At 46.7% G+C, this 23,255-nt stretch overlaps 1 protein-coding gene across 3 annotated transcripts in view; it reads right to left on the reverse strand.

Annotated features, from left to right (window-relative positions):
• Nucleotides 1–5,018: 5,018 nt before the first annotated feature.
• The window catches only part of FAM131B (family with sequence similarity 131 member B), a 65,793-nt gene continuing 47,556 nt past the window's right edge, over nucleotides 5,019–23,255 (reverse strand). For all 3 annotated transcript variants that reach the window (XM_019500585.2, XM_006268594.3, XM_059726825.1), the window contains 4 exons: nucleotides 9,711–9,804; nucleotides 8,261–8,458; nucleotides 7,828–7,971; nucleotides 5,019–5,834 (listed from right to left, as the gene is read on the reverse strand). In XM_019500585.2, the coding sequence (XP_019356130.1) occupies nucleotides 5,278–5,834; nucleotides 7,828–7,971; nucleotides 8,261–8,458; nucleotides 9,711–9,804 (993 nt within the window). In that variant the 3' untranslated portion in view covers nucleotides 5,019–5,277. The remainder of the gene's footprint in view (nucleotides 5,835–7,827; nucleotides 7,972–8,260; nucleotides 8,459–9,710; nucleotides 9,805–23,255) is intronic.

Below are 23,255 nucleotides of genomic sequence, written 5' to 3' on the forward strand. Positions count from 1 at the left end.
TCGGGCCAAATCCGAATCCAAATCCAAATCAAATAGGGCCCGCTTTGCACACCTCTAATGTTCATTAATGTGCTGTAGTTACTGTACATTAAGTTTAGTACTTGGTTAACTAAGTACTAAATCAACATGCAGTAACTTGCGCTACTCTGCAGCGCACAGTTATTTAGTGATGCTTATTGCACAGTAGGCTAACACTACTGCACAGTAGTGTATTAGCACAGTTTTTGCCCAGCATAGTACTGCACAGTTAGTGTCTTGTGTAGATGTGCCCAGTTTGCTCTTCTCCAGACTAAACACTCCTGATTTATTTCCAGTCTTTCCTCAATGGTCTTCTTTCCTAGAACTCTAATATTTTTCTTGGTCTCCTCTGGAAACTTCCCCATTTATTCACATCTTTTTTGAAGAATGGGGCCCCAAATGGGACAGTGCTCCAGGTGAGGCCTCACCTGTACCAAATAGCTTGGAATGACCACTTCTCTTGATTTGCAAGTGGCGGTCCTATTAATATAAGTCAGTATGCTACTTGCCTTTCTTGCAACAAGAGCACACTGTTGGCTCACATTCAGCTTGTGGTACGCTGTAACCCCCAGATCCTTTTCTGTAGTGCTGCAGTCTAGCTAGTTATTCCCTAGTGTGTATTTGTACATGTAGCTGTTCTAAGTCCTAATTTTTAGCTGGAATTCACCAATTTATTTGAAAACTTAAAGGCTGTCAAGAGGAAAGATTTGTAATTAATACAACCAAAGAGAAGATTAAGTCCAATAACCAAGAAGTACTAAGATGTATAGGCCCTTTTGTAAACCCGTCAGCCAATTCCTCATACCTAAGACCTATGGTTGCCCCTATTGTTGCATGTATCCAAGGGTATTCTGAAATAAAATGACTCCAGCCACAAGAGTAGGAAAGAGTGCTTCCCTGCTAGCCATCACTGAATATGTTTGGAACATAATGTAAAGCTGTGCACTAGTTGCCATGAGTAGATTCAACAAAACAAAAAGTTAGCTTAGATTCTAATGACCACATTCAATACATTCACGCATCTCACACGTATCTCATTTAGTAGCTCCTTAAGCCCACCCATTTCCCTCCTGCTGACTTTGGACCAAACTCAGAACTGTGCCTCAAGACTGAAAGATCCCATATTCTTTTATTTGATTCCCCTGCCCTAGCTACTTCCCATACTGTAGTGATGTACTGAAAGTGCTGCCTTGGGGGTGAGGACTCTGACCCAATTACCCTCCATCAGCCAGGTTCTACCCTGCCTCATATTCCTGACTTTCCACGACCAACCTAAAGCTTCCAGGTTTAAATGAAGAAATATGAACTAGTCAGAGGGTGGCAGCAGATGGTTAAAGAACAAAAAAAGAATGATCTGATAACAGTCTGCAAGCTCTTTCAAGTACAGCCACTCATTGAAAGGGACGTTCTGCATTCAACACAAAAGTAAAAGCAGCACGGCTCTTGCTGAAGACAAATGGCTAAATCCCATCAGTATTAGGCTCATAAATGGAATTCTTGTGCAACTCCAGTACTTTCAGTCTGTCTGTACAGGTGTAGCTAACTGGAAGATAATAAAGGATTCTCTGGATTAATAAACCCTAACTTCCTCCCTCCAAGATGGACTGGCTTTGTAGGATGAACACAAGTAACAATCAGTTAAGAAATGAATTCAGCTCTAAGGCCAAGATTCTATAGTGACAAGAGATCTTTCATTCTTTGTTTTTTGTGTGCCTAATTTAAGACATTTTTCAAAGACCCGATTGTCAGAGAGTCCTGAGAACTAACTCTCTGAAATCAGGTCCCTGGAAAGTGAGATGAACTGGGTCTTCAGAAGCTGAGGAACTCAAAATCATGAGTTAGTTTTTAAAATCTTAGCCAAGGGAGAAGATCCAATGATGACTATACAAAGGGAGTGGGTATGTGGTATAAAAGGACACTTTTTGTATAGTCACTTTTTTTTAAGTAACTATATTTTAAAACGAGACTCAAACTGACCTATCAGTTTGACTTCAGATATCCATTCAGATGTTGCTTAGGAAATGGTAGGTGAAGATACTGTAGGAACCATGTCCAGTAAACTTTCAGGCAAAAGAAGAGGCACATGCATTTCTCCTTTGATGGCAGGGAAACAATAGGATTTTTTTTTTACAAAAGAGGCAAGACCGTTATTTACAAAAAAGCAAGACCTTCATGGAAAAGTCATAGAATTTAATAAGCTTGAAACTAACAGATCTATATAGGAATTACTCTTAAAACTTGTAGGTCTTAATAAAGGATAACAGCTTGTCTACATGCTTTTCAAAACCAGGACATTAAGTTCTACAGCAGGGTTATAATTTTCTATTCAATATACAGGTTAGAAATCCCTGTAGAAAGATTTTCACTTGCAATTAAATTCTGAAGATTTTTTCCATAAGGTCAAATTTTCGTTTTCAATCTTTGTTTTCAACATCATATGCATCTCTCTGTTATCATCCCCAGTTGGGCAAAATGTACATTTCACATCTTGCCTATATTAAAAAAAATAGACCTGCATAAGATAACCCACTTGCCCCAGTCCTGTGAATGACCACAGGGGAGCGAGGTGCATTTAATGATACACTGAAATATAGTGTATCTAGGTGGGTCCTGGACAGACATGCAGGGGCAAAATTATATGAAGAAAATAAGTAGTAGGCTACCTGAAACTTCACCCCCAAAGATATACTCCAAATCTTTTTTTGTTTCCCTGAAGGCTCAGAAAAAGGTGGGTTAAATTTTACTTGTTTGTTGTATGTTGAGGTGTCCTCTACACTCCCTCAGTTTCCCAGTCTGGCTAGTGAGATTTCACCATCCCATCAAGCAGCAAAGGCCCAAAGCAGTTCAGCTGAACTCAGGAAAATGAGCCCCCTCCTTGAATTTTGGGAAGTGCTTTATCGAGCTTTCTTAGTCTTCGGAGGTTGGCACCAGAACATGTAAACATATTTAATACATGCTGAAGCCTCACTGCTCAGGAAAGGAGAAGCCTTCCTTGAGGAGAGGCAAGAAAAGCTCCAAAATAAACAGTAGTTTCTTAGGTATTTGTCTCATGCCTGCCCATGAGCATTAGGTTTACTTAATACCTCCCAAATATTCATCCCAAAGACATTTCCATTAGAGGTGCAGTGAAGAAGGAAGACAGTTCTCTTGAAATGGAGCTGGCTGCAGAAGCTCAGAAATTCACGGTGAAGTTGTCTCTTCCTCCATTTATTAGGGGTAATGGTTCAGAAAGGCATGTGGCAGAAATACCACCTGACAGTCTCCATGTCCAATCCTTTAACAGTCCTGAATGTATTATGCTCACTAGTGGCTGCCTCAGCAATCTGTCTCAAGGATAAATACTCAGGCCACCTTTGCCTCTCTTGGTACATTTACTGGGTCCCAAACTTGCATCAGGAGAGGAGCATGCTTCACTCTCCCATGCCTTGAGCAATAATACCAAATCTTCAGCCTGGGGAGAAGGCAGAGAGATGTGTGTCAGCTGAATAGAGTAGAGCAGCCGGAGGAAAAGATCACTCTGGGGTAATGTGGTGATATCCGACCTAGTCTATTTATCCAGGAAGACTTTAACTTTAGATCCAAACATACTCTTTGTGGACATTTCCTTTCAAGAGTATAGCAATCACTCATATGCTACCAATATTTCAATAAAGGTTTAACACTTCCTTCCTCCTCTGAGATCCATTCATCCTGTTCAGTCCTCTAGCAAAACGGATTGTTCCACATGATTTTGGTTCCCCATTTATTCTTTAGCAAGGGCCAGAATGAAGACAATGGATTAAATGCCTTTGATACCACTTTCCCTGCATTTTCTCCACAGCAGGAAGTTGAGGAATCTCATGACAATGAAAACCCTCCAGTCAATGAATCATAAACTTTGTTAACAAAAATATAGAACCCGTACAAATGGGGGAAGCCCCCAAACCTAGCCTTTCCCATCTCTGAAAAAGAAATGGGAGATAAGCGAAAAAAGGAACAAGAGCTGAGGAGTATTTACATTGTTAGGGAGAAAAACCCAGAAAATATAAAAAAAAATGAACAGGAGGAAAGGAGAAAATTCCTCTCCCACCTTCTTTTGTTCATCTGCATTTGGTACTGCAGAGGGAATGGCAACACTGGGAATGGTGCCAGGCTTGTGATCAGTGGTGGCCAGTCCATAGGCATGTCCCACTTTGTTAAGAAACATTACTCAGCAATATAAAAATGTAGAAAAAGCAACAACAAAAAGCTCCAATGTAAACTGGAAAACTGTGATACTGTTAATGCTGCTTCTTGACTTGCTGCCTCTTTTTTTCCCCTGTTACTGGCAAAGGAAAAGAGAAAAGGATTCAAGCAGCAGCACCATGATGAACAAGTTTCCAAGCCTTCCAGGAAAGTCAGCTTTATGTTACTGTGTCTGTATAGTAGAAAATGGCATGTGACCCTCCCTATCCCTTCCTTTGACAACCAGTGGAAATATCCCTCTCTCTGACTTCGAGCCAGAGATTGATGTCAGATGTCTGAGGGAGCAAAAGAAAACTGCTTCAAAGAGAACAAAGCAAAGCTGTTTGGGAATGGGATATCCATATCCACAGAGCTACTCAGTCCATATGAAAGCAGAGCCCTTGGTCACAGAGCTGTGCCATCTGTATCACAGTCTGTATTTATACAGCCTTGAGTCTTGTATCGAGGTACTGTATTTATCCCCATAAAACATTCTTTATATCAGTGCAAAGTTCATAACCATACAGACTTATGCTTCTTTTCTTACATCAGCCATAATCCCTGTATCAGTGCAATCAGTATCTTCAAAACTGTTTTCCGTTTAAGACAGAATCTGTATTCACATCTCCCATGTATCAAAGTGGACTGTATCCATAAAACGTCATTCTTTTCACCAAGAAAATATCCTATCCATATAGCTATATCCATGTAGTAAGCTACTTTCCATGTTTCAAGAGACACCCAAGTATCAGAACAGTTGGCATCCAGAGCCAAACCACTGGTTCAAAAAGACTTGCAGGTGATGTCACTATCCACTTTCCAAGCACTCCGTGCACACTATCCAGGGCAACGAGGCTCCGTCTAGTCACAGATGAGGAGAGCTTTAAACCTGTCAATCACATAAAGTTTTCACTCTCATTTCTTTTTTTTTTTTTAATTAAATGTCAGAAAGTGTATCTGCCTGGGAATCTGGGGAGCTGGAGAAAGGATTCCCTGCCATTTCAATTCTCCCTCTCCCCTGTCTTAGCAGTAATGGAGACTTGATCCCTGATAGTGTCAATTGTTTGTTTCCCCCTCCTCCTCATCAAAGGACTGCACCCCGGATGAAGTAACATCTGAGACCTTACGGCTGAGTGCAGCATTTTCCAACTCCTCCCTAGGAGAGAGGGACTCTAAGTCCCGGCATACAGCATCATCCTCCTCTGGTGAAGGCTTCTTGTTCAGCAGGGGAGCTTTCTCCAGCAGTGGGTTCCCTTCCTCCTCTGTGTGAACCCCCACATAGGTGCTGGATTCAGCACCAGTGCCCCCACCTGGAGCAGTCTGGGGGGGCCACACATCAACTAGCCCTGCATTCTGCAATATGGCTTGCTGCTGCTGCTGCTGCTGCTGTTGCTGCATCTGATGCTGATGGATGAGGCTGCTCTGAATCAATATGCTCTCCTGCAGGTTGGGCTGGGACTCTTCAAAGTTTTGGCCTAGGTAAGAGCCAGTAGCTGGTGAAGCGATGAGGGACTGGTCACTGGTCTCCCAAGCATCAGAGGAGCCTAGGCAGTACATGCCCTGTGAGACATAGGAATGAGGCCAACTGTCGTACTGTGTCTGAGCCATATGTTCTGCAGAAAGGAAAAGGAAGAGAAAGAGAGAGAGAGTGAATTGGGAAAGGACACAGTGCAAAAGTAGGAAAAGAAGAAAAAGGGAAAAATAGGAGAGAGAATGAGAAAAGAACAGTGATATCTATGAAGAGAAAGACAGAAATAGCAAGACAGAGAGGAAGGCAGTTGGATCAATGAGATTTTCCCTGAGAAGCAAAGATAATTGGGGCAGGCAGGGCACCACGTAGCATGGCTATGCTAATTTCAATACTGAGCTATTTTTTAGAGGTAGCTTGAGTACTTCCACACTGTTCTATGTAGACGTATCAAAGAAATCAGGATACAAACTATGTAGGCATGATGTGTTTGGTAGAATGATGTGTTTGGGGGAAGGGGAGCGTGGTACTGTATGTTAAAGATAGTACAGACCTAACAACATAAAAATCTTATCAAAAAGGATTTTTTGTGGGTAGAAATTCCATACTCAAATAAAGAAACATAGTATTAGGACTGTACTATTGACCACTTGATCAGGATGGCAAAGTCGTTTCTTAACTAGGGTGCTGCAGCACCACAGGGTGCTGTGGGGCACCATACAATATTTGGACAGTTAGGTGTGCACACATTTACATAATTCACAAAATAAACCACATATTTCAAGTAGGAATCTAGTGTTAACAACATGCTAATCTTTTGTGGTTCTTTGCAACAGAAAAATTGTTTTATTATTTTCCTATAGTCAAAAAACAAGCGAAAATTAAGAGCTGGCATTTTCCAAGGGGTGCCTTAAGTCTAAAAAGCTTGAAAACTCCTGCTGCAAAGTATCTATTCCTTGTCACTATTGGAGAAAAGATTCTGGGCAAGATGGACTGTTGATCTGACTCAGTCAGCACTTCCTATATTCTCCTTTTCTTGTGTAAACTGGAAGCAGGGTGAAGTGCAGAACCTGGATATACATGTGATTAACTCCAGGAGGCTCCAGGCCACCCCACTCCCCCAACATGTGCTCCGAGGCTCAAGAGAAAGTGCTTGAAGCATGGGTGGATCTAGGAGTTTGTTAAGGGGGTGCAGAACAGTGACCAATACTACAGGAGTGACTGCCCCCTACACTCCCAGCCTCCCCTGCCCCCACCAAGGCAGACCATGCTGCAGGAGCAGCAGCCAGGGTCTTTTTTTAAGTCCCTCAACCATGTAAGAATCTTCTTTCCTACCCTCCCTTCCCCTCTGTGCACTGTGGCGTATCTCCTCCCATCCCATTCCCCCCCTCCCTTGCTTACTGCTACTGCTAATCCCTGCTGTCCCCAGCTACGCCAGTTATGGAGATGGGTGGGAGGGAGGCTCCTGAGCTGTTCCTGGCTCACTTTAGCTGGGCTGCATGTGAAGCTGGGGTTCCACCAGAGACTGCAGTGGTGGCAGCAGTGGGTGAGTTCCCTTTTCACATGCCTACTCCCAGGCTAGTAAGGAACATGGGGACCAGGCAGGGAGGAGGAACCCACTTGCAATTGATAGTGATTCTGGCAAAACCTGCCTCCCTGTAGAGCCTGGCTGGAGGGACCGGGAGCAGCTCTGGAGTCTCCTCCCTTCCCCTGCCTCTACCCCCAGGTAGAGACAGCAGCAGTGGTGGGTAGGGAGGCAGGGAGAGAGAAGGGGAGGGGAGGTGCTGCTGAGCACAGAGGTAAAGGGAGGGGGGAATTCTTTTTTTTTTTTTTCCGGAGACTTAAAAGAAAACCCCAGCTGCTGCTGCTGTGGTGGTGTTGGCTGAAAGCGTGGATGCAGTAGTGACATAACACCCCCTCTGGATCTGCCCCAGCTTGAAGTCAATCTGATAGGACCTGACTCCATGGGCAAATCCAAAAATTGCAGATACTCCTCTTTATTAGTTCTACACCCCAAAATGGATGATGCTGAAACCCAGGGGGATACAAAACCTTGACAAGGTGAGTGTTGGAGAGAACCCTGGAAGCACAGGCAGGGGAAGTTAGAGGTGGACTATCCTAGGACTGGTGGCATTTACCTGGGTTCTCCATCAGTTCCTGGTAGTTCTCACTATAGTTGCTTGCCAGATTCTCTTGATTTGAGTTGACACTCACATCCTCACCATCCATGGAGGACCAGGCCATGAGAGTAGCCTCAGAGATGGCAAACTGCTCCATCACTCCTATGCCAGAGAGAGACAAGGAGAATCAGTACAGATATAAAGGTTTATAGCTGAACCTCCCTACTTAACTGTTTCATTGACATGTTGTCCCCCTATTCCTGATTCCATAATATTCATTGCTCTAAAGTGCTGCTTCCAACATCATGGATATCTCCTCTCAAGGTCTATCATGCCACCTCTCCACCCCCAACCTGTGCAGATTCTCCAGAAGGTCTCCCACCCTGGTCCTTTCATGCATTGTTAATGTTTTAGATTCTCCTTCCCCCAGTGTGGGGTAAGTCTAGACTACCTGCAAGGAATCGGGCTTCTTTCTCGCCGTCGCTCAGGTCTGAATAGGCATCAGCATCTTTGCGCGCTGTCTCATGTGTGTGCTGCTGTTGCTGGCTGTTCCCTTTGCCCCAGCCTTGCCACTCAATCATGTGAGCCACACGACCCTGCCCCATAGCTGTTGGCTTCGTGACGTGATCCTTCATGCTGCGAGATATCCCTAAGGGGCCAGACATTAGAAAACAAGGAGGGGCTATTACACAGCTCGATGGATGTTTCTTGTCTTTGAAGCAGGGCTTCCCATATCATCCTCCAGACTCCTTGCCTCAGATGTTTCATTTCTCTTTTTCTTACTGTGAGATTCCCCCAGAAAATCATAAGCCCCATTAAGCAACTCTAAGATCTCTCCCAGTTCTCTGTATCCCTTTCTGAAATAGATTCCCCATCACTTACTGGATGGGGTATCACTGGGGAAACAGGGAGAGAAAGGAAAAAATCCAGAGGCAGAGGAACTTGGACAATACATTCTTTTCTTTGCCTATGACCTGCCCAAAACAGAACAGAGTGTTAGGGAAAAGTACTTTAAGTGTCAAAATGTAAAACCTGATGACCTAGTAGCATAGAGAGAAGTGACAATTTTCGCCCCATCTGGCCACAGAAAGTGGTTTATAGCTGTGAACAAACACAAGTGCATGGTAGCAGACAGCTTCAAAAATGGCTGATGGGGTGAAAATCTGAAACCTCATTGCATGACAGGGTCAGATGATGACATTTCAAAACAGAGTGTCTTCTGTAACTTCAGTCTGCCTGCCTGCTACCCTTTCACTGTTTTCAGGAAGGGAGGGGGAAAGGGAGCAGAGGGAGTTCAGCGTAGGAGCTTTTCAGCCCTTCCTAGAGGTGGGAGGGGGAAGGGGTCCAGTGCACCAACCCCAACTCCAATGCCAGCTGGGGAGTTCCCTCCGCTCCCTTTCCCCCTTCCCCTTCTGAAAACTTTGCACCCTGGCAGGGGGGAGGGACCATTGCTAGGGGAAACTAGCTGCAGGCTGGGCGCCAGCAACTAGATTTCCCTCCCCTCTAGAACCAACAGTGAACTTGTTTGGTCCAGGGGATCAGGATGCTTCCTGCAAAGCATTCTCAGTTACAGCAGGGAGCTGCACTTCTGTCTGCACCCTATTGCTGAAAAGATGGCTTATCCCAGGGCAGGCTTGAGGGGAAGCAATCAGAGAAGTCTGAGCTTGGGCGCACAGTGAGAAGAGGCTGAAAAATATGGGAAAACCCTGATGCTGGGGCAGGTGTCAGCTGCTGGAGGGGCCTAAAGCTTTTAGTAGTATTTAATGCAGAGAGGTCTAGATCTAGGCGATGAGGACAGAAGTGGGGAGATACCTGGGGTTGGGGAGGAACAGCAGCAGGGAAAACAGTGGATCTAATGGACAGGAGCAGAAGGAGAGGAGCCCAGGGTTTGAGGTTCTCACCAGAGAAAGATGATTTAGCCAAAGCCCCGATCCCATAAGCATTGGAGTTCCGCTTCAGCCTGGGGAGAATGGAGGTTGTGTCTTCCATGGAGAGCTGGAAAGAAAAACAGCATGAAGGATTGGAAGAGGGTGGGAAAGAGGAAGGGAACGAAAAGGAAAGACAACGTGGGAAGAGAACGGGGAGAAGAAAAACAAGAGAAAGAAATGAGAAATCAGTTGAAAGATTCAGGAAGGAAGAAGTCAGATGGAAAGCAGAAGCAAATTACAAGAGAAGGAATGAAGAAGGTGTTGTGTCTTATTGTGTTTTCCTTGCACTGTCCCTTGAAGGCCAAAGCCCTCCTGTTCAGCACTGCAGGGTTCGGTTACTTTGTGGCAGTTTTGCAGCACTGGGATCCCCATTGTCTCTGCCATGAGGAGTCAGAGGCTTTCTTGGTTCCCTTCCCTCCATGGGACTGGACTAGGTCAAGTCAGAGGCAGAGCAAATATAAGATCTGCATACATGTACTGAGGCAGTTGTTAGATCCACCCTGGATATGATTCCAGAGTTATAATAATAAATGACTGTTAGTTTAACACAGGAGTGTCCAGCATTGTTGCTGGACTCACAATGTATCATCTGGCGATGAGGATGGGATCCTTTGCTAAAAAGGCCCCGCTAGATTGTGGGATGATATTCAGAGACCAACCCGTGTTTTGTGATCAGAGGGAAGTTTTATTTTTTCTTCTTCTTTTCTCCCTATTACAGCTGATGTTAGTTAAAATGGCTACATTGGGGCACGTAGAAGAATTTGATGTGAGCCAGCTGGCTCCTTGGGACTCCCATATGGAAAGGCTATCCTATTACCTGGAAGCAAACAAAGTGGAAAACCCAGAACAGAAGTGTGCAATCCTCCTGACAGTCTGTGGTGCCAAAACATTTGCAATTGTTCGTTCCCTCACAGCACCTGCCTTACCAAACACTAAGTCTTCTGGTGAACTAATTGCTCTGTTAAAGGCACATTTTTGCCCAAGGCCATCTGTTACCTTGCAGAAATTTCATTTTTTTAAACAGGACCAAAAGGTGAACGAAGGCATAGCAGATTATCTGGCTGAGCTCTGTTGCCTTGCCCAATTTTGTGAGTTTGGTGATCTCCTGGATGGCCTGCTTCGCAACCCCTCATCTGTGAGGTTCAAGAGCATCACCTGCTCTCTGAACCAAATTTGACCTTGGCTACTGCACAAGAAAAAGCCTTGGCAGCTGAAGCAGCATCCCATAACATGAGAGAAATTCGCCAGGCATTCTCCAGAAATGTCCACTTACTCCAAAAAGATCAAGAATCAGATCATCACCAGCAAATTCAGAGGATTATACCCTCACCAACAGCACCACGTAAGCCAAATAATCGACAGACATGTTTGAGTTGTGGCGGCCAACACAGATGAAGGGAGTGCAGGTTTAGGAATGTGGAGTGTCATGCCTGCAAGAAGAAGGGCCATATAGAGAGGGTTTGCTGCTCAAAGGCCAGTTCCAGGAAACAAAAAGACTGTGGCAAATGTATTCACTCCCAAGCCACTCACAGATTAGAGTCCTCCCCAGAACGCAAGGTACAAAAACCATATTTGATTCAAAATGCTGCTATTGTTGAAACTCAAGGTTCTGAGATGATTGTAACTGTAGTAATAAATGGAAATAAGTGCAAAATGGAAGCGGACTCAGGTTCAGGAGTATCCCTCATAGGTGAAAACACGTTCTTCCAGTTGTTTTGGCACCCTCTCCCCACGTTATTGAAACCTGTGTATTGCCTGTGTGACTACAATGAACAGACTGTGGATACCTTGGGTATCTGCAGTGTAGATGTCCAGTAGGGCTGTGCGAAATTTTGCCGAGTGTTTCGTTTTGAAGCTGTTTCGATGCATTTCGAGCTCAAAACTGTGAAATCGAAACTAAACAAAAAGCATTGAAACAGCTTCAAAATGAAATGAGGGCACTTGAAACATTTCGAAAGTTTTGAAACATTTCGAGCTTTGAAGCAGCCCGGTGGTGGGAGGCAGGGGAGAGCCAGGGCTGCACTCTGAGCAGCTCCACAGTCGCAGGTAGCTCACCCCCGCGGGGAGCGCAGCCCTGGATCTCCCCACCTCCCACTGCTGGGCTGCGCTCCATGGGGCTGGTGGAGTGGATAGAGTGCAGCCTGGCAGCGGGAGGCGGGCAAAGCCAGCACTACACTCTGATCAGCTCCGCCAGCCCCATGGAGCACAGCTTGGTGGCGGAAGGCAGGCAGAGCCAGCATTGTTCTCCAATCGGCTCCACCAGCCCCATAGAACGCAGCCTGGCGGTGGGAAGCAGGCAGAGCTGGGCATGCCCTTCACCTTCCGCCACCGGGCTCAGCTCCGTGGGGCTGGCGGAGCCGATCAGAGTGCAGCCCAGTGGTGGGAGGCGGGCAGAGCCGGCGCTGTGCTCCCATCAGCTCCTTCAGCACCACAGAGTGCAGCCCAGTGGCAGGAGGCAGGGAGAGCCAGGGCTGTGCTCTCCGCCGGGCTGAGCTACATGGGGATGTGAAGCTGCTCGGAGTGCAGCCCTGGCTCTCCCCTGCTTCCCACCACCAGGCTGCTCTGTGGGGCTGTCCCACTGCCAGGCTAAGCTTGATGGAGCCTGGCACTGGATGCGGGCTGTGCCCAGCGCAGGTCCCATGCAGCAGCGGCAGCCTCCTGTCATCTGTCACAGATCTTGCACCCCCCAGAGGAGTCCGGCACAGCCCTGCAGCTCACCTGGGTATGCAAGCCTGAGGATCTGCATGCTGGATGATAGAAGGCTGCCACTGCCAGCAAATTTGCTTTCAAGACTGAGGTGCAGTTTCTGAGAAACCTCTGCACCTATCTCCTTGAAACTTGGCAGACTTCGTGCCCTCAGAAGGAACAACCATTCCTGCAATTTGCATCTGAATCAGGCAACAAATGACAATATTTGAGGCATTTTTATGTTTCTTCATAATAGCCTATGGACAAAACAGTGAAATGAGTTGAAACAGTGAAACAAAATGAAACAACAAAATGAAACATTGTCCCTTTGAAATGGTGAAATGGATGGTGAAACGAAACAATGGTGTTTTGCACACAAGGTTCCATGGGTGAATTTGATATCTTTTATTAGACTAACCCAAATGGTTGGAGAATAGTTATTAAGCAAGCTTTTGGGTTCAAAAACCCTTCGTCAGGCTAAGGAAGCTGCAGCAGTTGCTGTGCGCTCTTCCTGGATGGAATGAAAAGTAAACAAGCCAGGGGCTGGGCTGGGCTGGGCTGGGGAGTCAGTCCAGTATGGATCTGTTAGACAGCATCTACTCCTCATTGTCACTAAGGGTTCCTGCAAAAGTCTTCTGGGGAGAAACTGGTTTTCACCATTGGGAATTAGTATTCAAGACATACACAGTCTCTGTACAGAAAGTCTGGACAGGGTTGCAAGGGAGTTTCCCCAAGTATTCTCTGAGGAATTAGGAACTTACTCTGGTTTACCTGTGATGTTCCAAATGGATCCTGCCCCTATCTTTATGAAGGCTCGGCATGTACCTTTCACACTGTGGCTGAAAATTGATGCAGAATTATATCGGCTTATCACACAAGGGGCCCTCGAGCCAATCGTACATACAAGCTGGACCACACCAATTGCTCCTGTTTTAAAACCTAATGGCAGTTTTCATGTATGTGGGGATTACAAGTGTGCTCTTAATAAAGCACTTAAGCAGGACTCGCACCCAGTGCCTGCCATTAACCAGTTACTGTCTCTTCTTGCAGGAGGGAAGGTTTTTGCCAAACTTGACCTCGCTCAAGCCTATCAGCAACTGATAGTGGATGGCAAGGCTGCTGAGGCCCAAACAATAACTACACACTGGGGAGCGTGCCACGTCAAGCGCCTCCAGTTTGGAATTTCTGTGGCACCAGGAATTTTCCAGCAGTTCATGGAGAAAATGCTAGCAGGAATTCCTGGGGTTGTTCCATACTTTGATGATGTGTTGATAATGGGGCCATCTAGAGAGAAACTCACTGAGAGACTCAGATAAGTTTTACAGAGATTCAATAAAGCAGGTATCAGAGTAAAAAGAGAGAAATGTCAACTGGTAGTTTCCAGTATCAACTTTCTGGGATATCAAATTGATGCTTCTAGCATTCACCCAGCTGAAGACAAGGTAAAAGCAATACATGATGCCCCTGTACCAAAATGGAGACAGGATCTTCTTCAAGCATTCTTAGGACTTCTCAATTTTTATCCCATCATCTTGAAAGACAAAGCCACCATAGCAGAGCCCCTTCATCACTTACTGGATAAAGGAGCTCAGTGGAAGTGGACTTGCCAGCAGAAGAAAGCCTTCCAGGGCATCAAGAAATTGCTGACATCATACTCTGTTTTTGTTCACTATGATAAGCAGAAGCCACTGTCCATTACTTGTGATACCTCACCAGTCAGCTAGAAGAAGCCTTTCTCTGAGGCCTTTTCCTCTGCTCCCATCTCTAGGTGACTGTTACAGGTTTTCTTCACGGTGACCGCTAGCTTTAGATGCAGGGAGTGGGGATTCAAAGTGAAGCAATAACTGAGTTAGAATCATAGAAATATAGAAAGTTAGGTTTGGAAGGGACCTCAGGATGTCATCTAGTCCAACCTCCTGCTCAAAGCATGACTGGCCTCAACAAGATCATCCTAACTAAAGCTTTGTCTAGCTAGGTCTTGCAAACCTCCAAGGATGGAGATTCTACAACCTCTCTGGGTAACCTGTTCCAGTGTTTTATTACCCTCCTAGTGAGAAAATTCTTCCTAATATCTAACCTAAACTTTTCTTGCTGCAACTTGAGACCATTGCTCCTTGTTCTGTCATCTGCCACCACTGAAAACAGTTTAGTTCCATCCACTACCGAACTCTCCTTCTTCAAGTAGTTGAAGGTTGCTATTAAACCCCCTCTCTGTCTCTGCTTCTCTAGACTAAATAATCCCAGTTCCCTCAGTCTTTCCTCATAAGTTATGTCCCCCAACCCTCTCACCATTTTTGTTGCCTTCGGCTGGACTTTTTCCAATTTGTCCACATCCTTTTTGTAGTGGGGGGTCCAAAACTAGACACAGTACTCCAGATGTGGCCTCACCAGTGCTGAATAGAGGGGAATAATCACTTCCGTTGACCTACACACCATAGCAACACACCTACAAATACAGCCCAGTATGCTGTTAGCCGTCTTGGCAACAAGGGCACACTGCTGGCTCATATTCAGCTTCTTGTCCACTGTAACCAAGTCCCAAGTACTTTTCTGCAGAGCTGTTGTCCAGCCAGTCAGCCCCCTGCCTGTACTGGTGCATGGGATTGTTCTGTCCTAGGTGCAGGACTTCGCACTTGTCTTGGTTAAACCTCATAAAATTCCTTTTGGCCCAACTGTCGAATTTGTCTAGGTCACTCTGAATCCTAGCCCTACCCTCCAGAATAACTACTGCTCCCCACAGCTTGGTGTCAACTGAAACTTGCTGAGGGTGCACTCTATGCCATCTTCCATGTCTTTGATAAACACATGGAACAAAACCAGCCCCAGGACCAACCCCTGGGGCACTCCACTTCATACTGGCAGGACTAGACATCGAGTCATTGATTACTACCCTCTGAGCCTGAAGTTCCAGCCAGTTTTCTATCCATCTTACATTCCACTCATCCAGCCCAACTTCCTTAGCTTGCCTGTGAGAATGTTGTAGGAGACTGTATCAACAGCCTTGCTAAAGTCAAGATGTACCATATCCACTGGTCTCCCTGCATCCACAGAGCCAGTCATGTCATCATAGAAGGCAGACAGGTTGGTCAGGCACGACCTGCGCCTGGTGAATCCATTCTGACTGTTCCTAATCACCTTCTCCTCCAAGTGCTTAGAAATGAATTCCTTCAGGATCTGCTCCATGATATTTCCAGGGACTGAGATGAGGCTAACTGCTCTGTATTTCCCTGGATCCTCCTTTTTCCCTTTCTTAAATATGGGCATTATGTTTGCCCTTTTCCAATCATCCGGGACCACTCCTGATAGCCATGAGTTTTCAAAGATGATGGCCAGTGGTTCTGTAATCTCATCTGTCAACTCCCTCAGCACCCTTAGGTACATCCCATCCAGCCCCATGGACCTGTATATGTCCAAATTTTCTAAATAGTCCCTAACCTGCAGGGCCAGATTTACACCTCACATGTCCCTAGGCACACAATGTTCAGTGTCACCTATCTGGATGCAGGGGGGGTTGGGGTGGGGGGGTATTGTGCAGCTAAACGCGAAGCAGGGAGGCAGGGACGGTATGCAGGCAGCAGGGACAGAGCGCTGCTGCCTCCCCAGAGCAGGGCTGGGAGGGGTGAGAGCAGTGGCACCCCTCTGTGGGGCGAGGAAGCTGGTGGGTGGTGCTGGCACCTGCCACCCCTGGTATGTTGGTGTCCTTAGGCACGTGCCTATTTTGCCTTATGGGTAATTTGGCTCTGCTAACCTGTTCTTTCACCACTGTTGGCTGCTTACCTCCTCCCCAAACCGTGCAGTAGTCTGGGAGCTGACCTTGCCTGTGAAGACTGAGGCAAAAAGGTATTGAGCACTTTGGCCTTTTCTGCATCCTGTCACAAGGTTCCCTCCCCGATTCAGTAAGGGACCCACACTTTCTCTGATCCTTGTCTTGCTACCAACATACTTGTAGAAACCCTTCTTGTTACCCTTCACCTCCCTTGCTAGCTGGAACTCTAATTCTGCTTTAGCCTTTCTGTCTTCATCCCCACATGCCTGAGCAACGCTCTTACACTCCTCCCTAGATATTTGTCCAAGTTTCCACTTCTTTTGAGCATCCTTTTTGACCCTTTTTGTGACTTAGTTTACTGTACAGCTCCCTGCTAAGCCAAGCTGGTCTTCTGCCATACTTGCTAGTCTTCATGCACATTGGGATGGTTTGTTCCTGCACTCTAAGTAAGGCATGTTTGAAGTACCACCAGCTCTCCTGGACTCCTCTCCCGCTCAGTCTGGTTTCCCATGGGATCCTATCCATGACTTCCCTGAGCAAGTTGAAGGCTGCTTTTCTGAAGTCCAGGGACCTTACTCTGCTGCTCTCCATCTTTCCTTTCCTTAGGACCCTGAATACAATCATCTTGTGGTCACTGCTGCCCAAATTGCCATTCACTACTACATTCCCCACCAATTCTTCCCTGTTTGTGAGCAGCAGGTCAAGAAGAGCATGGACTCTAATTGGCTGCTCCAGCACTTGCACCAAGAAATTGTCCCCAGTACTTTTATAAACGCCCTGGATTGCCTCTATACTGCTGTATTGTCCTCCCAGCACATGTCAGGGTGATTGATAGATAAGGTTCGTAGATTCATATTCATAGATGTTAGGGTCGGAAGGGACATCAATAGATCATCGAGTCTGACCCCCTGCATAAGCAGGAAAGAGTGCTGGGTCTAGATGACCCCAGCTAGATACTCATCTAACCTCCTCTTGAAGACCCCCAGGGTAGGGGAGAGCACCACCTCCCTTGGGAGCCCGTTCCAGACCCTGGCCACTCGAACTGTGAAGAAGTTCTTCCTAATGTCCAGTCTAAATCTGCTCCCTGCTAGCTTGTGGCCATTGTTTCCTGTAACCCCTGGGGGCGCCTTGGTGAATAAATACTCACCAATTCCCTTCTGTGCCCCCGTGATGAACTTATAGGCAGCCACAAGGTCGCCTCTCAACCTTCTCTTGCGGAGGCTGAAAAGGTCCAGTTTCTCTAGTCTCTCCTTGTAGGGCTTGGTCTGCAGGCCCTTAACCATACGAGTGGCCCTTCTCTGAACCCTCTCCAGGTTATCCGCATCCTTCTTGAAGTGCGGCGCCCAGAATTGCACGCAGTACTCCAACTGCGGTCTGACCAGCGCCCGATAGAGGGGAAGTATCACCTCCTTGGACCTATTCGTCATGCATCTGCTGATGCACGATAAAGTGCCATTGGCTTTTTTGATGGCTTCATCACACTGCCGACTCATGTTCATCTTGGAGTCCACTAGGACTCCAAGATCCCTTTCCACCTCTGTGCCACCCAGCAGGTCATTCCCTAGGCTGTAGGTGTGCTGGACATTTTTCCTCCCTAGGTGCAGCACTTTGCATTTCTCCTTGTTGAACTGCATCCTGTTGTTTTCTGCCCACTTGTCCAACCTATCCAGGTCTGCCTGCAGCTGTTCCCTGCCCTCCGGCGTGTCCACTTCTCCCCATAGCTTTGTGTCATCCGCAAACTTGGACAGAGTACATTTCACTCCCTCGTCCAAGTCACTGATGAAGACATTAAAGAGTATCGGTCCAAGGACCGAGCCCTGCGGGACCCCACTGCCCACACCCTTCCAGGTCGAGACCGACCCATCCACCACGACTCTCTGGGTGCGACCCTCTAGCCAATTCGCCACCCACCGGACTGTGTAGTCATCCAAGTCACAGCCTCTTAACTTGTTCACCAGTATGGGGTGGGATACCGTATCAAAGGCCTTCCTGAAGTCTAAGTATACGAAATCCACCCCTCCTCCTGTGTCCAGGCGTTTCGTAACCTGGTCATAGAAAGAGACTAGATTGGTCAGGCATGATCTGCCTGCCACAAACCCATGCTGGTTTCCCCTCAGCATAATTTGTCCTGCTGGGCTCTCACAAATGTGAGCCTTGATAATTTTTTCAAAGACTTTGCCAAGGATGGAGGTGAGACTGACTGGTCTATAGTTGCCCGGGTCCTCCTTCCTCCCTTTTTTGAAAATGGGGACCACGTTGGCCCTTTTCCAGTCCTCTGGGACCTGGCCCGTGCGGCACGAGTGTTCAAATATTCCCGCCAGTGGCTCTGCAGTGATGTCGGCCAGTGCCTTCAGCACCCTCGGATGGAGCTCATCCGGGCCTGCCGACTTAAAGACATCCAGTTCTTCCAAGTGACTCTGCATCATCTCAGGGTCTACGCATGGAAGTCTGGCACCTTGCTGCTGCCTCTCTACAACCCCAGCGAGAGCCTTGTCGTGCCCCTCGCTTAGGAACACTGAGGCAAAGAACTCGTTGAGGAGTTCAGCCTTGTCCCCCCTGTCCGTCACCAATTGTTTCTGCCCATTTAGCAGGGGTCCTATTCCTCCCTGGGCCTTCCTTTTACTCCCTATATATCTAAAAAACAATTTCTTGTTGTCTTTTACTTGGGTTGCCATCCTCAGCTCCATGGTAGCTTTGGCCCGTCTAACTGCCTCCCTACAAGCACGAGCAGAGGAGGTATATTCGTCTTTGGTGATCTCTCCCTGTTTCCACTTTTTATGTGCTCCCCTTTTGTCCCTTAGGCTGCCCTGGATTTCTCTGGTCAGCCAGGGAAGCTTCCTGGCCCCTTTCCCTCTTTTGCCTCGCTCGGGGATTGTCTTGCTTTGTGCCCGAAGGATCGTTTCCTTAAGGCACAGCCACCCTTCTTGGGCTCCCATCCCTTCAAAACTCCTACTCTGCAGTGCGTCCTTGACTAATTGCCTGCATTCATTGAGATCAGCTTTCCTAAAGTCTAGCACTTTCACCCTACTAGTTACCTTACCCACTCGACGTCTTATGTTGAATTCTATTATTAGGTGATCACTGTCCCCCAGATGGCTAGCGATCTGGAGGTCCTCTACCATGTCATCCCCCGTTGCCAATACTAGATCCAGTATGGCATTCCCCCTAGTGGGACTGTGTACCTCCTGTGTACACAGGAGGTGTACACAGGTGTAGAAAGGTGGCAGAAACTTCTTCATCTCTGGCATCCTTTCATCTGTGGGAGATGGTGGATATTGCAGCCTATGACGTAGATGGTTTGCAATGTCTTATGTGACTGAATAGTTCAGTCTGAGATTTGCATGATCTGTGGCAGTGGTTACAAATGTATATGTCATGGTTTGGTGGTTCAGGAGCTGCTTACTTCCTATGGGCTCTTTTCTGTTCAAGCTGTTGGAGCCAATTTCTGTCATGCACTTTGATGCCCTGGTGGAGATGATCACGCCACTTGTTACAATCACTTTCCAAGGTTTCCCATTGGTGGCAGAAGCATTAATAATGGAAACAATTTGCTTCTGGCATTTGTTTTTTCTCACACATGTTAAATAACCTCTAATAAAAAACTAACAGGAATGTATCAGTGATGATTCCTCCTTTGTTCAGACCATCAACAGCTATCAAAACCTAATAAAGAAATTATGCCCAGGGTTCTTATGAATCCCAGGTACTTCCCATTTCGTGTTTAGTCACAACCCCTAAGAGACAGTTAAGAAAAGTACCACAACAAACAGGAGTTTATTAATAACCACTTTCGTAGATGCATTAGGTTTTTAAAGGGGCACATAATCCAATTCTTCCTTGAAAATGGCAGTACTTTGAATGCCAAGTCCTCCTCCACAAAAAACGATCTTTCCAGAAAAATCCTTCAGGTTTCCACATACAGTCCAGCCAAAATCATCTGACTTGTGGGGTTGCTTATAAACATTTGTTTAAATATGCATGAGGGCCCTAAATTGAAGTGGTGGGCTTTAAAAAACACCATTTCAATTTAGGGCTGATTAAACTGCTGTGTTGTACACACACCCCACTTACCTACCTGCCTCTCTGGCAGGGAGGGGAGGGCAAGCTGCCAGTTGGCAAAGCCAACCCTGGGCTGGGTGGGGCGGGGGTTAGTGCTTCCCTTTGCAGCAGCAGTGGCCCCCCCAGGCAGCACCTGCCCGCAGGCACCCGGCTCAGGCAGTCCCGGGGACACCGCAGCCATGGAGGAAAGCACCAGGCCCCCGTGCAGCTCATGCAGGCTCTGTGGGGGGTTGAGGGGAGGAAGATCAGGCTCACCATTTTCCTTGGGTGGAGCCTGCTTTCCCAGGTTGCTGCCAGGCTGCCTGCAGGGCTTCCTGCAGAGCTGCAGAGCTGCACGGAGCCCAGTGCTTCGCTTCACAGCTGTAAGGGCAGGAGTTTTAGTTTGCTGCATCCCCAGTCATTTAAGGTGCATTATGGGGCCAAATTTCCTGCAGCAGCTGGAATTAACGCACAATACGCCATCGAGGCGCAAAAACCAACACCATTAAAGCGGTGCAAAAGCATTTAGCCTGCTTTAAAGTGTTGTGCGCACACACCTCTCGTTTCATCTACACACAGCCAAATGGTAGTTAATTCAAAGCTGTGTTCAGTTCTGTTGTTCTTCTCTCTGCATATGTTATATTATTCGATACAAATGCAATATGGATGTATCTTTACATTTCAGCTAAAGTTATATTAGTAAGACAGTAAGTAAGGATGTTCATGTCTTTTAATATGAACAGCCAACAACTGTTTACCCTTAAAAGAGCCAATGGCTGAGAAATAGCATTGGATTTGGTTTATATATTTGTCCTCCAGGTGGAAGTACTAAGAGACAGGAGAAGCCTGGGTCTGTTCAAACAATGACATCTTTTAAAAGAAACCTAACACCCAGCTGGTCACACTATCATACAAAAGAGACAGCATATCAGATTAATGAACCCGCGTGTCTGAAAAGGAGGCAAGAACGTAGTTTGGTAAATAGGCACCATGGAGGAGAGGAGTGGTCTGGAACTTACTTCCACAGTGTGAGTCCCCCTAGAAATGAAGGACTGATGTACATTACTAGCCGGACTGACAAAGGTACTTAAACCTATCTAGAGAGCATGACTAAGTCTTCAGTCTTCCTGTGTACAAGGGAGTGGCTGACTCCCTCAATCACAACGTCTGGGTAAATTAAACTGACAGTGGAATGTAGGGTCAGACCCAGAGGCTGCATTTAGACCCTTGAAGCTGGCTAAGGACTACATCTATGGATTTAAAGTGTAGGGTAAGACGTGGTCAGTGTTTTCGTATTTTCTTTTGTTCGTTTATTCTTATATCTCTGTCTGTATCTCAACGTGTGGTTACTGGTTTCTTATGCTTTTTCTGTTTCTATAATACATTATTTTGTTCATTGATGATGTGTAAGTGTTGATAGTGGGGGGGAGCACAACTCCGTGTCGCCACCAACCTCATTGCTGCTGGGCCCTGGTTCTGACTCTCACCCTGAGCCCCACCATTGGTACAAAAATCTGGGGGGGTTCCCCCTATGACATGTCACCAATGATTTTGTTGTTTGGCCTGTTACAGGTCGGCCTGTTCAAAGAGTGACAGGCAAAGAATGACGTCTGGGCAGGTGATATTCCAGACTAACCCTCTCCACAAAGAGCGGGGGGCTATCATTTCTTTTTTCATAACCCAAAAGTGTAGGCCACTTGGGGCCAGCAGAGATCTCTTGCTGCAGCTGCAGTATATAGTTTAATGACTGAGAAACTGAGGTGCTGGGATAGGGAGTTATCTTGGGGCAACATTAATCTGTTCCTTGGAGTGAGCGGAACCACAGTGGGGAGAAATTTGGGGCTCTTTAGGTCCCCTGCCAACGGTCTTCACAGTTTCATAGTTGGTAGGGTTGGAAGGGCAGATCATCAGATCTGACCCCCTGCTATGGCAGGAAAAAGTACTGGGGTCAAACGACCCCAGCGAGGTGTTCGTCTTACCTCCTCTTAAAGACCCCCCAGGGTAGGAGCCAGCACCACTTCGCTTGGAAGTTGGTTGCAGATCCTAGCCGCCCTGACAGTGAAGTAGAGCCTCCTGATGTCTAGTCTGAATCTGCCCTCTGCCAGTTTGTGACCGTTATTTCTAGTCACTCCTGGTAGTGCTCGGGGGAACAGGGACTCCCCCAATGCCTGCTGGTCCCCTCTGACTAGTTTGTAACAGGCCACTAGATCCCCCCTCAGCCTTCTCTTGTGGAGGCTGAACAGGTTTAGGTCCCTTAGCCTCTCCTCGTAGGGCCTGCCCTGCTGCCCCCTGATCATGCAGGTGGCCCTCCTCTGAACTCTCTCAATGCTGTCCACATCCCTCCTGAAGTGCGGCGCCCATAACTGGACGCAGTACTCTTGTGACAGGGTTTCTAACTTGCATCACTTTTCTTGTAAAACTAGTATCTTGAGTTATCTATTCTACAGGATGTAGAAGGAGCCATGCTCTAGAAATAACCTTAAATAGATAAAAAAGAATAGATGCTTTAACAAGCTGATAATTCAAGATCTTCCATTGCTTTACGTGCTACTGGGAAACTAGAAAAAAACTTCCCTTTCTAGTGATACCAAACTTCCATTTCTAAGCCATTAGTTAGTATCTCTAAACCTGTAAGTGGCGGCACAAAGCTGGGTCCCACTTGTCCTGGACCTTAGGAAAGAGCAATTTGAGGGAATGATTCCCTCACTTAGCAGGGGGTCGGACTTGAGAGAAGGAAACATTTCTGAGATGGCCAATTTAAAAAAATGGTAGCCGAATATGGAGTGTTATAAAAGTTCCAAGGGAAGTGGATCTGTGGGCAGAATGCAAGTGAATAGGTTTACACATAGCAAATTAAGTGCCGTATGATCCATTTATTTACACCATGGAGATCACATGTGCAAACTGTTTGTGGTGTGACAAATGGAGTTGTTGCTGACATATTTCAATGAGACTCATGGTAGGGGTAAGTCCTTATTAAGGACTGTCATCATGATGTGACCTGAAGAACGGGGAGCAAGAAAGCA

The sequence above is a fragment of the Alligator mississippiensis genome, chromosome 4 (genome assembly GCF_030867095.1).
Source record: "Alligator mississippiensis isolate rAllMis1 chromosome 4, rAllMis1, whole genome shotgun sequence".
Taxonomy (NCBI): Eukaryota; Metazoa; Chordata; order Crocodylia; family Alligatoridae; genus Alligator; species Alligator mississippiensis.